This window comes from Anarhichas minor, unplaced genomic scaffold (genome assembly GCF_050575085.1).
Source record: "Anarhichas minor isolate MPS153535 unplaced genomic scaffold, ASM5057508v1 ptg000073l, whole genome shotgun sequence".
Taxonomy (NCBI): Eukaryota; Metazoa; Chordata; class Actinopteri; order Perciformes; family Anarhichadidae; genus Anarhichas; species Anarhichas minor.
In genome coordinates, this window is record NW_027466519.1 from 6,219,046 (window position 1) to 6,234,605 (window position 15,560).

A 15,560-nucleotide genomic window follows, 5' to 3' on the forward strand; every position below is an offset into this window, starting at 1 on the left:
TTCCAAGCCTTTTGGCCAAAAATGGTGTATAAAGAGTAAACATTGTGGGAGCTAGAGCAATTTGTTTGGAAAAATCACAGAATATTTTCCTGCTCCGCTCCACTCTGACGGTTATGCTCTCACTCTAGCTCTTAACGAGCCGTGCAATACACACCCATTATAAAATCTGAAACGGACCCAAAATTTTCCTAAAAACTTAATCTGTGACTTCATGAAAACTGTGCTAGCTATCAAAATGTCCATTTGGCTCAATAAAGTGCAGCATTTTGTCTACGTTTTAAACTTTGGATCATGTTTCTACGTTAATGTACGGCTCGTCAATATGGGCCCAAAGTTAAGTGTTTTTTTTTAGCTCTCTTCACGCCGCAACCCCATTCAAGTCAATGGAGAAACTTTGCTCAGTTTTTGGGGATTTTCGGGAATTTTCGGGAAAACCGCTAGGCGAATGTCTCCGGAAAATAGATAGCACACTATTCCCGATCAGGCCGCACGTTTTGATGTATTTTTCACGCCGCTGTTGGCAACGCTGTGTGAGGAGAAGCGCGCCAAACATTTGGATAAACCTGATTATTATTATTATTATTAGTAGTAGTAGTAGTAGTATGATTAAGCCCGATGGATAATATACAGTGTGCTTTGGCACAGGCAGTTTTACTGCCTTGTGCCACAAAGCCACACTGAATGATTGTTATCCAAAATGATTTTGTTCATTTGAGTGGCTTTACTAAAAGGGTTTTACACATTGTTTGCACAAAGTAGACTTATGCACATGTCTCACAAACAGCCACAGGAGTAACTGCTAACACTGTTGGGCATACTGTTGTATGCCAGAGCCCTGGCAGAAACACCGACATTTGATGCCATGTCATTATTTAATGTGGCCTAATTACCTAGGCAAAATTAAATTTTCTGTCAAACCTGTGAGAAAGCTTTAGGAAAAGTTGCATCATGCTCACCTGTGTTGACATATGTACCTGAGCAGAGTTGGCCCTCCCACTTTACAAACTTGTCACCTGTTTGTGCTTTAAATATGATGGCACCATCTTGTGATTGAAATAACAAATACAACAAGTTGTATCCAAACTAAATAGTAAAAGTTGAACTTAACATATGAGGATTCATCTCAAGTCTCAAATCTTTGTGGACTCACACATGAAGAAACTTCAATGAAACCAGCCAGAAACAAAAGGTGACAAGTTAATGCAGGTGATACATGTGATGCCTTGATTACCAGTGATGAGATTATCCTACAGTACGCTTTGTTATAAGGCTTTATGTTACGATTCTACGATTGTCTGGACAAATAGAACAGCATTTGGTAAGTTAAACTGCTTTTGTTTTCTTTACATCTGCAGTGTGTTAATTTTGCCTATCGTGTCGTTTATGGATAGTGTTCCCTGATGTAAATACTATTTGAATGGCCCTTGCTCTTTAGTGTGAGTGTTGCTGGATTGTTTTGTCATGCTTTGTTGTAAATATGTGACTGGTTCTTGTGAGTTCGCTCTTGTCATTGTGTTAATTACATCGATTTTGACCATATGCATTGTCCGTTAATTACGAAGCATACATCCTGCGTGGGTTTAGGGTCTGGATAATTGAATCATTTTGGGCTGTTTTCTTTTACAAACAATAATTATGGTCTGGAGAAATGGGGATTGTGTGGCGATTGCTTAGCCCTGTTTGAATCAGTAGGGAACAGCTAAACGCTGCGGGGAGAATGTGGCGTGAGTTTGTGCGTGTTGTTTTCCTTACTAAGCTAGTTTAGCATAGCCTCGCAGAACATACGTGCCTCAGCTGTGTTTTGTTTTGCTTCCGGGGTCAGACGCTGACCCGGAAACTAAACAGACAGACAGACCGGTGTCTCCACCGAAAACATTATATTTACCATAATTTAAGCTTCTGCATTTTCCAAATGCACTAGTATTATTGTTCGGTTTATAAGTCTCGTATCCATCCATCCATTTTCCACCGCTTATCCAGGGTCGGGTCGCGGTGGCAGCAGGGCAAGCAGGCCGACCCAGACCTCCCTCTCACCGGCAACATGTTCCAGCTCATTCTGGGGGATCCCGAGGCGTTCCCAGGCCAGCTGGGAGATGTAATCTCTCCAGCGTGTTCTGGGTCTTCCCCGGGGTCTCTTCCCAGTTGGACGTGCCTGGAAAACCTCCAGTGGGAGGCGTCCAGGAGGCATCCTAATTAGATGCCCGAACCACCTCAGCTGACTCCTTTCGACGCGAAGGAGTAGCGGCTCGACTCCAAGCTCCCTCCTGATGACCGAGCTCCTTACCCTATCTCTAAGGCTGAGCCCGGCCACCCTACGGAGGAAACTCATTTCGGCCGCTTGTAGCCGCGACCTTGTCCTTTCGGTCATGACCCAGAGTTCGTGACCATAGGTGAGGGTAGGAACGTAGACCGAGTGGTAAATTGAGAGCTTCGCCTTCCGGCTCAGCTCCCTCTTCACCAAGACGGTCCGGTGCAGCGCCTGCTTTACTGCTGCAGCTGCACCGATCCGTCTGTCGATCTCCTGCTCCATCTTACCCTCACTCGTGAACAAGACCCCGAGATACTTGAACTCCTTCGCTTGAGGTAGGCACTCCGTCCCCACCTGGAGGGAGCAATCCGGCAGAGCACCATGGCCTCAGATTTGGACCCTCAACTGCAGGGACAAGCATCGGGGTCAGGTGCAATGCAGACCGGGCGGCGGATCAGGCGGTAGGCCTGGGCGAGCCGATCGCCGGCAGCATAGACTAGCTCTAGGGACGTGGAACGTCACCTCGCTAGCGGGGAAAGAGCCGGAGCTGGTGCAGGAGGTGGAGCGATACCAGCTAGATATAGTTGGACTCACCTCCACACACAGCGCTGGCTCTGGAACCAAGCTTCTGGAGAGGGGTTGGACTTTGTCCTTTTCCGGAGTTGCCCAGGGTGAGAGGCGCCGGGCGGGAGTGGGGATATTCACGAGCCCCCGGCTGAGCGCTGCTGTGTTGGAGTTCTCCCCGGAGAACGAGAGGGTCGCCTCCATGCGCCTACGGGTTGCGGGGAGCAAGGCTCTGACTGTGGTTTGTGCTTATGCACCAAACAGCAGTTCAGAGTATCCGGCCTTCTTGGAGTTGGTGGGAGGGGTCCTGGAAAGGGCGCCGCCTACCGACTCCATAGTTCTCCTGGGGGACTTCAACGCCGACATGGGCAATGACGGAGAAACCTGGCGGGGGGTGATTGGGAGGCTCCTGAACGCTTAGTCACTCGAAAAGAAGGATTTCACATCCTGCTTCGCTCTTCACATCCCACTAGCTTTGTCTGGAGTACAGTGCCTTCTAGTGGCAACATCATTGTTCCCACTAGGTCAGTCACTTATAAAACTATTGCTGGAATAAACAAGTGTGCTCACTTTAAAACATATTGGCTGTGCATGGAAACAAAATACATAACACACATGTGACAACACATTGGTGGGCATCACACTCACAACATGTTATCTTTGTGCTAATCACCATGGGCGGTTGTGCATATTGTCAGTCTCAAACATTAAATTTCTCGCTATTCCCAGTCCAGCGACAGCGGCGAGGCCAAGAAACGCTCCTGCTTTCAGTAGAAACCGCCAACCTCTGGTCTGAGTCTCAGCAGCTGGAGCCTCATCAAGCTGCCCAACGTCATTCATTTGGGCCAACTTGATATCAATCACCTTTAGCTGCTGTTCAAGGTCATTCATTCGGGCCAACATGACATCTTTGTCATGCTCAGCCACCCTTAGCTGCTGTTCAAGGTCATTCATTCGGGCCAACATGACATCTTTGTCATGCTCAGCCACCTTTAGCTGCTGTTCAAGGTCATTAATTCGGACCAACATGACATCTTTGTCATGCTCAGCCACCTTTAGCTGCTGTTCAAGGTCATTCATTCGGGCCAGCTTGACATCTTTGTCATGCTCAGCCACCTTTGGCTGCTGTTCAAGGTCATTAATTCGGGCCAACATGACATCTTTGTCATGCTCAGCCACCTTTAGCTGCTGTTCAAGGTCATTCATTCGGGCCAACATGACATCTTTGTCATGCTCAGCCACCTTTGGCTGCTGTTCAAGGTCATTCATTCGGGCCAACAAGACATCTTTGTCATGCTCAGCCACCTTTAGCTGCTGTTCAAGGTCATTAATTCGGGCCAACATGACATCTTTGTCATGCTCAGCCACCTTTGGCTGGCGTTCAAGGGCATTAATTTTGGCCAACATGACATATTTGTCATGCTCAGCCACCTGTAGCTGCTGTCCAACGGCATTCCTTCGGGCCAACATGACATATTTGTCATGCTCAGCCACCTTTAGCTGCTGTTCAAGGTCATTAATTCGGGCCAACATGACATCTTTGTCATGCTCAGCCACCTTTGGCTGCTGTTCAAGGTCATTAAGTTGGACCGACTTGACATCATTGCAATGCTTTACCTTCTTTAGACGCTTCCCATGGTCTTTCATTTTTAGCTCATCCATATTTATCTTTCTTCCTTCCACTGTACTGGTGTCTCTTGAAAGTTGGACTGACTTGACATTATCATGCTCAGCCACCTTTGGCTGCTGTTCAAGGTCATTAACTCGGTCCGACTTGACATCATTGCAATGCTTTGACTTCCTTAGACCCTTCCAAAAGTTTTTCATGTTTAGTTTATACATATTTATCTTTCTTCCTTCCACTGGTGTCTCTTGAAAGTCCTCAATAACTAGTTTGGATAATTAAAGTCTGGGGTATAGAGTTTCTTTGCCTCTGATTTATCTTTCTTCGTCCAACTGTAGGCTAGTACTGGTGTCTCTTGAATGTCCTCAATAACTGGTTTGGAGAAGTAGTCTGGGGTAGGTAGGCTATATAGTTTCTTTGCCTTTGATCTCTCATCTCTTTGTGACGTCATGCCGTTCTATAGATGTCATTCTATGCGCCAGCTGTGGCCGTTTGGAGACCGAATGCGTCACCGCGCATGCGCGGCTGCGACGAGGCTGTCCCATGAATACAGACATATTTAAATGCTGAAATAAATAAATATAATAGTAAATAAATGCTGAGATGAATAAATGAAAGTTGATACTGTAACAGACTGTCTCATGTTTGTCGTTCTGGTGTTGACGATGATATGTCCCTTGAGGTTTGCCGTAGCGAAGGCGCAACTCCCGCCTCTGGCCAAAGGAGAAAACAATAATAAAGAGAGTAGCCGTGGGCTGACACAAGATATCTGGTCTCCCGACTCCAGTTATTACTGTATGATAAGTGCCCTTGTACACGAACCCAAGACGCTCGGTTACAATACCTAAACGGAACGTAAATAAATAAATACATTTCTACATTGCTGTATTCCTTCATTTATTTATTTCTGTGTCCGTATGTTAGTGAGGTAGGCGGTCCGAACCTCATTCTTAAGCAGGATTGGTCGAGTAGGGGAGCAAGACAGAAGCAACCGATTCCTAGCAAATCATCCCTGTGGACGACGTCAAAAAACTAGCTAGCAGCACTCGTGGCTTCGACCGGGCGGCCGCTGGCAGACCTGCGGGATGTGGCTGACCAGCTTGAGAACTGTGAGTTTCTTCTGTTTAAACGTATAAGCAGCATAACAACAGCAGTTGTTTAGCTAAATACTGTTGGTCAAAGTGCCAATATACTCTATTAAACTGAACTAGGCAGCCATGTGGCGTTCACTGCTTTGTTATTTTTTTGTGCAGCACCGAGGACCGCAAACGAGCTAAGTTCACCTCCGCGGCCGCCACATAACGTAACACCCAGGCACCCAGTGGACGGTAGGTTTCTGCAGGGAACACTTTTCCATGCTAAATCCCTTGTGTAGACTAAATCACTGTCGCCGGTGATGAGTGATTTATTTATTCATGATGTGCGTCAGATCACATTCCTGTAAAGTGTGCGATGATATCGTTAGCCAACATGTTTCGTCTGCAACGTTCTTATGTTCTTGTACTGATTATAGCTTATCCTCTTCACTTGATTCTAGCCGAGGTTTCAAGACTGTTTGGTCCATACTTTGGAGGGAGAAGGACTACAAGGAGGCGAACTGTTGCTGCGCCCGCACAACTTCATTCGTACACTCACTCTTTCTGTTGTATTGAGGATAAAAATGCGGCCTTAGTCCCCAATCGATACGCCAAAGATAGACTTGCTGCTGCAGGACTAGGGGAAAACGTCTTACATTCCAAGGTAAGTCAGGCATCGTGATGGACAGACGTATCTTTCTTGAATTAAGTTACCTTTCAAAAACATCAAACGTTATTATATTTCAAGTTAGATCGGTTGTTTGGATTATTATCTTCTATTTTCAGGTAGTCATACAGATCCAGATGACTTTAGAGAATTTATTTTAGAGGCATATCCAAAACTCAGACAAGGGGGAGGATTTGAGTTGCTCAAAATCTCTGGAACAACATGGTCGCCAACTGATCATCACACCATGTCCCAATGAGGGTTACCACGTGAGACATGTAAAAGATCCACAAACACAGATTGGTCACGCTACAATTTTCATCCGACCACTCCAAAGAAAGCTGAATCTGGAACCCTGTAAGATCCTCATATCCTCATATGAAAATGGCAAGAGTATGAACATTTACATAAGTATAGCTTGTGTTACATTTTAAAATGATCTTGTTTACAGGCATGTCAACCAGAATGCAGTAATGAGCTAGTTGGACCACCTCAGAAATGTGTGACGTGTGGAGAGGAGTTCCCTTTTACAAGAATCAAGGCTCCCAGTGATGAATGCGTGAGGTATCGCTCTACAGAACTAAAACGTCACATTTGTCAAGCACTCAAGTAGTCGTACATCAGACATTAAGCATTAGGCTCTGGAGTCTGCCAAAAGATGTAAAGCATTTTGAATGTGGATGATCCTGAATATTGGTCTTGAGGGAAAGTTTAATTTGAATGGATTTATTCTATTCTATTTATATGACCATTCTTTTCTAGTTGCAGTGTTTTTGTGAATGTGTAATGTACTATAAAATATACTGGCCCCAATAACAAAACGTGCTTCTCTTTACCCAAGACCATCACAGAACAGTGGTGAGGTAGAAATTGTGGTGACAACAGACAAGTGCCTACCGAAGTGAAGGTAGATTTGTGAGCATGTTGACAAGGCTACAAGTGAGACAACAAGGGCCAGCAACACAAACTACTGCGTGCCACCTCTCAGGGACATGTATGCTGCTCCTGAGATAGTGGACCTAGATCCCACTGAGGAGAGAGGCTTCCCAGGTGCGTTACATCATTTAAACATTACATCATTTATTGCAATAAATTGTTGCTCTCTACATATCAATTCATCCAGTATTAGTTGGAATCATTTAAAAACTCTTTTTAGATTGGAAAATTCTTTCAAATCCCAGTGAGGCAGCAAAGAGATTCAAAGAAGACATTTTAAGCCGGCATGCAACTGGAAAATCATTATATCTTACCATGGATCTTGGAGACAGTGCCGAGGACAGTCCTTTCTTTTCATAAGAGGGCTAATGTTGAGTGGGCTTGCCCCTTGACATGCACACTCGAGGGTAAATTGGTTACACACGCAAAACTAAAGATAAAAAACGATCATATATTCATTTAACTGATGTCTGTACTGTGTATTTTGCTTTTTCAGGAGATCCAGCAATTGGTGATGGCGTGACTCGCTGTTTCTTTGCAAGCATCATGTCCAAACTTCAGTATGGTTTTGAGATGAATTTTGGAAAGTGAATATTCACTTTGGCTGATGGCTGGTTGTAACCCATGGAGATGCTCAAGATCCAGTTGCAGGATGCTTGCAGGCTAGGTAATTACAAGGAAGTCAGCAGCAGCAGCAAATAATGCTTTGATGTGCTCTTTACATCCTCAACAGTTACCCTAAAACAGCTACAATATGTTTCCTCTCTCTGCCAGCGGCCCAGCAGAGGGTGGTGCCTAGTGTAGCGACGACTCTAAAGATGGGGGGGACCAGGGCTGTTCTTAGCCGTTCCTACAACACCAGCCCTGCGCCTCAAGTCACGCGAGTGTCCGCCACACAGATCACCAGAGAGCTGCTGAGGACCAAAGGAGTGTCAGGACTGTACAGGGGACTCGGAGCCACGTTGATGAGGTGAGATGGGATTTCATGCTTGCTCTTGCTTAAAGCCACAGTTGATAACTGTAATAAAAATAACGTTTTGTCATATTTGCTCAAACTGTCAGTATATCCTGACGGTAGTACATGAGACGGATAATCTGTGAAAAAATATCAGGTTCCTCTGCCTGAAGGAGCGGCCATTCACTGCTCATGAACTCCAATCAAACTGTCAAACGAGGCAGTGCAGATCAAATATGAATCAAGATTCTGTTGTTGTATTGCGTGTTTCTTACCTGAAATGTTTTCAGAAACATGTTAACTTGTATTGTTGAGCTGTAAAATGAGTTTGCGACCCGGCCGCCATGTTTAAAAACAGTCGAGCCAAAACCAAGCACCGCCCACAGAGCGCTTCTACTTTTGCAGCTAAACCGTAGACTAAAATATGTTCCTGAAAACATTTGAGAAGAGAAATAGGCAATGCAGTAACAGAATCTTGATTCTTCTTGATCAGCGCTGGCTAGTTTGACAGTTTGATTGGTTCATGAGCAATGAATGACAGTTGCGTTAGAGACTCCTCAGGTCTGATTGGTTGTTTTTCTTTGGGCGCTTGATTCTTGCAAATGCCATTGGGAGCACTAAATGGTGGCAAAGGAACAGGTTTTCTCTTTCATGGACTACTGTCAGGATATAGTGACAGTTTGAGTAAATGTGACAAATTTATTTTTATTACGTTAAGTTACCAACCAAAGCTTCAACTGCTTTTCCAGTTATTGTGGCTAACATGCAATTTTTTTGTTGCCTTTTTAGGGACATCCCGTTCTGCGTTGTGTATTTCCCTCTTTTCGCACATCTGCACCAGCTCGGCCAGCGCTCATCTGAAGACCCATCCGTGCCCTTTTATTGGTCCTTCTTGTCTGGCTGCCTGGCTGGATCCATCGCTGCTGTGACTGTCAGCCCTTGTGACGGTCAGTGACTCAATCTATGAAGATATCAACCAACATAAGCATTATTAACTGAAAGTTTAAAGTTGTTTCAAATATTTTTATAAATTCTCAACTAATATGCTTGGTATGTCTGGTGCAGTGGTCAAGACAAGGCTACAATCACTCAAAAAAGGAGCTAACGAGGAAACCTACAATGGAGTGGTGGACTGCATCAGGTAAATAAGTCATACAGTCGTCAAACAGAATGCCTTTCCTTCCACAGGGTTTGCATGAATGGCACAGGTTACATGCTAACCCTGTACACTCTCCTCAATTGCAGAAAGATCCTGAGAAAGGAGGGCCCTGGAGCGATCCTCAAGGGGGCCAGTTGCCGGGCCCTAGTTATTGCACCACTCTTTGGCATTGTACAGGTTGTGTACTTTGTAGGAGTTGGAGAGTTCCTGCTTGGGTACACGCCCTCCAACATCTACTCTACATAAACAAGCTGTTTCCTAGTCTGCCTACCGCTTTATTAAATTACAGGCAGCTATGCACTGGGCATAGCCATGGACCTAGTTCTCTACCACTGTGTACCTTCTTTATTTTTGGAGGCTTTCAGATAAAAACGCTAAAGGGACCAGAGAGATGCCATTTTAATAAAAAATGGTTCAAATGATGCCTTTAGCATGACTTGGCCTTTAGCATTCAAGAGATTGAAAGTTGTATTTCTATCTGGGCCTCAGTGGAGCATATTGTGAGAGCAGAATTGCTTTCCTCACTAAGGGACTAGATAGACCTACATCGATCACCACTGCACTCAGATCAGACTCAAGACCTGTCACACCAAACCCTTCCCATGTTTTCCTAGATTCAGCCCCCATCCCTCATTATGCCCCATATCAATTGCCCTTCACTGTAACCCTAACCTGTACATCCCCTCCAACTGCCCCATGTTGGAGACCACTAGGTCTAACGACGGTTACATGATGTTGCAAAAGAGACCTTACAGTGCAAGGGAGCGTCTACTGTGTAATAACAAAGGCTGAATGTTTAAACATTACTTGAATAGCTTCAATCCTGTTTTAAAGGGTTACATGTGAAACAACATGGATGTTGACCCCTGTCTATGTATGTAGTGTAAAGCAGATATCATTTGATAAATAACTTTTCTGACAAAATAATTGTCAGGTGTTTTCCTCCGAACAACCTGGTCTGGAAAACTGATTATTTAAAAGGTCATAGCTTTAGACTGAATGAACATTTGGACTTCCTGTTCACCTGTATGATACAGGAATCCTGTGTTGAATTACTTTCTGTTGCAAGGAGTAAATTCCCTGTGTTATTGAACTGTTTGCCCATTCTCTTCATCTACACTGCTTTACAGTTGGTCACTAAACTGAAACTGTTCGTAGGTGCTTTCTGGTGTTTATTTCTCAGGACAATGTTGTGGAGGTGTTTGGGTTTTTTAATGGACACTGTGGGCAGTCTCTCTGTGGCAGCCATTACTGGAAGCAATTTTGGGCTGCACTCACCCCCTTATGGAGAATTTCATTGGTCAAACCGTTTTATGTAAATATGTATCTTGTATTTTTCGTTTGTCTCAAACGTTGCCAAGTTAAACTCAAACTGAGAGCAGTTTTTAACATTTCAATATGTTCAAAAGTGTTTTAACCAGTTTAAGAGGACAATTCATTATTTTTAACTTCATTGTAATGAACTTAATTGAATTACACATGTAAATAGATTTCTAAATGCTGAATAAATACGTATGAATGCAGTGTTTACTTGTGGTATTGATGGAGTGGGTGCAGCCTGAAGAGTTGCATATCCAGTCATGTATTCTCAGGTAGGGCTGTAGGGAATAGTGGCAGGTTGACTGTAGACGGTGTCTTACTTTTTCTGATGCAATCTTAAGGGGTGTTACCCTGCGAGAGGGGAAAAGTCCTCTAAAAATATCTAAGACCTGAATGACTGTATGATAGAGAGAGACACAGAGAGAGAGACAGACAGAAAGCTAGACAGAGAGGAGAGAGAGGCTGGCAGACAGACCGTTAGATGGACTGAGTGAGTGAGTGAGACAGGCAGACAGGAGTCCTCTAAAAGTCTCCAAGACCTGAATGACTATGAGAGAGAGACACACACACACAGAGAGAGAGAGAGAGACAGACAGAGAGATGGAGGGAGAGGAGTGTACAGGTGCTGGTCATATAATTAGAATATCATCAAAAAGTTGATTTATTTCACTAATTCCATTCAAAAAGTGAAACTTGTCTATTATATTCATTCATTACACACAGACTGATATATTTCAAATGTTTATTTCTTTTAATTTTGATGATTATAACTGACAACTAAGGAAAATCCCAAATTCAGTATCTCAGAAAATTAGAATATTACTTAAGACCAATACAAAGAAAGGATTTTTAGAAATCTTGGCCAACTGAAAAGTATGAACATGAAAAGTATGAGCATGTACAGCACTCAATACTTAGTTGGGGCTCCTTTTGCCTGAATTACTGCAGCAATGCGGCGTGGCATGGAGTCGATCAGTCTGTGGCACTGCTCAGGTGTTATGTGAGCCCAGGTTGCTCTGATAGTGGCCTTCAGCTCTTCTGCATTGTTGGGTCTGGCATTTCGCATCATCCTCTTCACAATACCCCATAGATTTTCTATGGGGTTAAGGTCAGGCGAGTTTACTGGCCAATTAAGAACAGGGATACCATGGTCCTTAAACCAGGTACTGGTTGCTTTGGCACTGTGTGCAGGTGCCAAGTCCTGTTGGAAAATGAAATCTGCATCTCCATAAAGTTGGTCAGCAGCAGGAAGCATGAAGTGCTCTAAAACTTCCTGGTATACGGCTGCGTTGACCTTGGACCTCAGAAAACACAGTGGACCAACACCAGCAGATGACATGGCACCCCAAACCATCACTGACTGTGGAAACTTTACACTGGACCTCAAGCAACGTGGATTGTGTGTCTCTCCTCTCTTCCTCCAGACTCTGGGACCCTGATTTCCAAAGGACATGCAAAATTTACTTTCATCAGAGAACATAACTTTGGACCACTCAGCAGCAGTCCAGTCCTTTTTGTCTTTAGCCCAGGCGAGACGCTTCTGACGCTGTCTGTTGTTCAAGAGTGGCTTGACACAAGGAATGCGACAGCTGAAACCCATGTCTTGCATACGTCTGTGCGTAGTGGTTCTTGAAGCACTGACTCCAGCTGCAGTCCACTCTTTCTGAATCTCCCCCACATTTTTCAATCGGTTTTGTTTCACAATCCTCTCCAGGGTGCGGTTATCCCTATTGCTTGTACACTTTTTTCTACCACATCTTTTCCTTCCCTTCGCCTCTCTATTAATGTGCTTGGACACAGAGCTCTGTGAACAGCCAGCCTCTTTTGCAATGACCTTTTGTGTCTTGCCCTCTTTGTGCAAGGTGTCAATGGTCGTCTTTTGGACAACTGTCAAGTCAGCAGTCTTCCCCATGATTGTGTAGCCTACAGAACTAGACTGAGACCATTTAAAGGCCTTTGCAGGTGTTTTGAGTTAATTAGCTGATTAGAGTGTGGCACCAGGTCTCTTCAATATTGAACCTTTTCACAATATTCTAATTTTCTGAGATACTGAATTTGGGATTTTCCTTAGTTGTCAGTTATAATCATCAAAATTATAAGAAATAAACATTTGAAATATATCAGTCTGTGTGTAATGAATGAATATAATAGACAAGTTTCACTTTTTGAATGGAATTAGTGAAATAAATCAACTTTTTGATGATATTCTAATTATATGACCAGCACCTGTATGTGCGTGTGTGTCTCAGTGCCTCTGTGTGTTTATCAACATCACTAATGAGCTCATATAAACACCTGTGTGCTTGGGTGCATGTTGGTGATTGGAGCACCTGTGTGTTAGAGACTAATTAAGAGAGAGAGTAACCAGTGATTTCCAACAAAACTACCTGTCAAACATATGCCCTTCATACCAAAACCATGAGACTAATCAATAAAATATGGATACCGTCAGAGAGATAAGACTCTGGCAAACGCGGAGATGTGTTTTTTATGTTTGTGGTCTTAAAAATGTGAACTCGAGCGCAATATGCAAAACTGGTACTGTCTGCTTTCTTTGAGAAATGAGTGGTCAGATTTAACATGGAGTCTAATGGAGCAGTTGGTTGGAGTTCATGTCGCTCTGTGGCTCTTTGAGCCAAATGTGTAAGTCCGTTGGATTCCACAGACATCTGTGTGCGACAGCACAATATTTCCAAGCTTTTTGGCCAAAAATGGTGTATAAAGAGTAAACATTGTGTATTCCCGATCAGGCCGCACGTTTTGATGTATTTTTCAAGCCGCTGTTAGCAACGCTGTGTGAGGAGAGGCGCGCCAAACTTTTGGATAAAGCTGATTATTATGATTAAGCCCGATTGATAATATACAGTGTGCAAACTGCCTTGTGCCACAAAGCCACACTGAATGAACAGTAACCAGGCAACAGCTTTCGTCCTGTTCAGGGCTCAATACAAACTAGGTTTTGACCTCATATGTCAGCACAAAGGTTGTGCTTCGTTTTTCTTCTACCATGTCATCTTAAAATAGCTCAGATACCCAACAAAAGAACAGCATCCTGGTCAGGTTGAACTCATGAATTCACAGTGATGGGATTGCGTCCTTCACTGGGCAACACCCCCCCCCCCGACAAAAGAACAAAGAAACAATAAATAGAGGTTTGCTGGAAGAGGCTGTAGGTGGAGGTTTGGGTTGCAGATGTCCACCAGAATCTTCAAGTGGAGGTGGAGTTGCAGGTTAATGGCAGGGACCATAGGTGGAGTTTCAGACAGACTGATAGTATTTGAAGGAGTAGACGGAGGCTGGAGGTGTCTGGTGAAGGCTCAGGGCTGGAGCTGGACGAGGCTGGAGGTGGAGCAGGTTTCCAGGGGTGTTTTCCAGGATCGACAGGTGGAGGCCAGGGATGTAGATTGTTGTGGAGGGCTGCAGGCTGGAGGATTCAAGTTGCTGGCAGAGGCTGTAGGCGGAGGTTTGGCCTGCAGCTGTTTGCCACAATCTGCATATTTACAACAATATCAGTGACAGTGTAGGTCAAATATTTAAATAGCCCACATTTGATGAGAAGGGGAAAGAGCAAAAGAGTATGAAATAGAAAATGATGACAATTTTAAAATACCCACAGTTCAACTTTTTGTCTCCACTCTTTCGATTAAACGATTGAATAAAGTCTTCAGGACCAAATGCAATGACTCACTAATTACACAGGGTGGTGCTGTTGGTTTTGTCTTTGCTCTCTTACAAGTGTACAGTGTATACTTTACTCCCTTTTACAAAATGTAATTTATTGTTGTGTGGGATCCTTTGGGTTCTATTATGCATGTACATAAGACACCTTAGCATGGGGCACATATAGTGTCAGCCTACGTTTGATCCTTAGGTGGCTATATGTCTTCTTTTTTTATTAAATTATTGAGTGGGTTGATAATCCTGACCTGACTTGACATTTCAGCAATGATTTTGTTTTTATAGTATGCAGCAACTGTAGCTTGATGCAACAAGTTCCAGTAATATGTGGGCATGATGCATTGATAAGATGCATTAGAGAATAATTAGAGAATTGTGAAACTAAGAAATCAGTGAGGTTATGTGTGGTGCAGATATTATAAGAACAGTCAAACGTTGTCATTTTTAAATTTATACCCATTCACATTCACATAAAGATACATTTTTGGGGAAAAAGCAAATTATGAATGAATTTAACTAATTTTGAAGCTGCAGGTAAAGTAAAACAAGACAAATGGCAGCTATCTTAATAAAGTTACAGGAGTTTGGTCTCCTTACAATTTGTTTACGTCACCCGATTTCTTCCTCCAACCATGTCCCTCTCAGCGATTGGTCAGATTTCTGCTGATTCAAACGGCTCCGCCCTCCAGCGCGACGCTGCATTCTCATTGGACACCACGGACGCCAGTAAGCAGGTGCCTCGACCCCGCCTTTCCCCTCTCCTCCGTGCCCTCAGGTTGTTCGTCAGTCTTTGAAACCTGTGATGAGAGTTTTAATAATGGCGTGGCCGTGGCGGGGGGCCGCCGCTCACTGCCCAAGTCCAGCACCGGAAAACCACCTGTAAAAACACCCGTTTCGGAGCTTACCGGTGGTTTGAAAAAGTAATTTAACCGCGTGCAACGATGCCTGACGGAGTAAATCTCCGCTGAGAGCCGCAAAACTGTGTGAAACTACTGGAAGAAGCGCTTTGCCATGTCGCTACTGTGTGTCAGAGGTGAGTTTAACTTCTCTTCTTTTAGTATTTCTTCAAGTGGTTAGAAACGACACGAAGTGTTTCACACGTAAAAGTTACAAGCGGAGTGTTTTTTATTTTCAATCTGATAATGTCAGTGACATCTTGCAGAGCAGGTTTTCTGGCAGGATGCCCCCCCCTAAAGGGACAAGAAAAGTGTCTAGGAGCCTACATTTGTCCTGTCGTGATTTAACTTTTTATTTTTATTTTTTGTAAACGCAGACTGTTGACAATGTAAAGCATCAGTCGCATAGCTGTTTCTCTGTTAGCTCTATTTTATCG

General features: G+C 43.9%; 1 protein-coding gene across 10 annotated transcripts; it reads left to right on the top strand.

Moving 5' to 3' along the window:
• The first annotated feature begins 4,426 nt into the window (after positions 1-4,426).
• LOC142935220 (mitochondrial glutamate carrier 1-like) lies at positions 4,427-10,752 on the top strand. Of its 10 annotated transcripts, XM_076079428.1 has the most exons (11): positions 4,462-5,545; positions 5,690-5,764; positions 5,974-6,176; positions 6,299-6,536; positions 6,631-7,229; positions 7,336-7,522; positions 7,612-7,782; positions 7,890-8,085; positions 8,860-9,017; positions 9,136-9,211; positions 9,316-10,752. In XM_076079428.1, exons 7-11 carry the CDS (start codon positions 7,740-7,742, stop codon positions 9,473-9,475), a joined length of 633 nt encoding a protein of 210 aa, XP_075935543.1. In that variant the 5' UTR covers positions 4,462-5,545; positions 5,690-5,764; positions 5,974-6,176; positions 6,299-6,536; positions 6,631-7,229; positions 7,336-7,522; positions 7,612-7,739; the 3' UTR covers positions 9,476-10,752. The 10 variants fall into 10 exon arrangements, 2 of the variants coding, with proteins under 2 accessions (XP_075935543.1, XP_075935544.1); XR_012947801.1 differs by lacking the exons at positions 7,612-7,782; positions 7,890-8,085; positions 8,860-9,017; positions 9,136-9,211; positions 9,316-10,752 and having other exon boundaries at positions 4,468-5,545; positions 6,631-6,743; positions 7,021-7,229; positions 7,336-7,605; XR_012947807.1 differs by lacking the exons at positions 6,299-6,536; positions 7,612-7,782; positions 7,890-8,085; ... (1 more) ...; positions 9,136-9,211; positions 9,316-10,752 and having other exon boundaries at positions 4,445-5,545; positions 6,631-6,743; positions 7,021-7,229; positions 7,336-7,605.
• Positions 10,753-15,560: the final 4,808 nt, after the last annotated feature.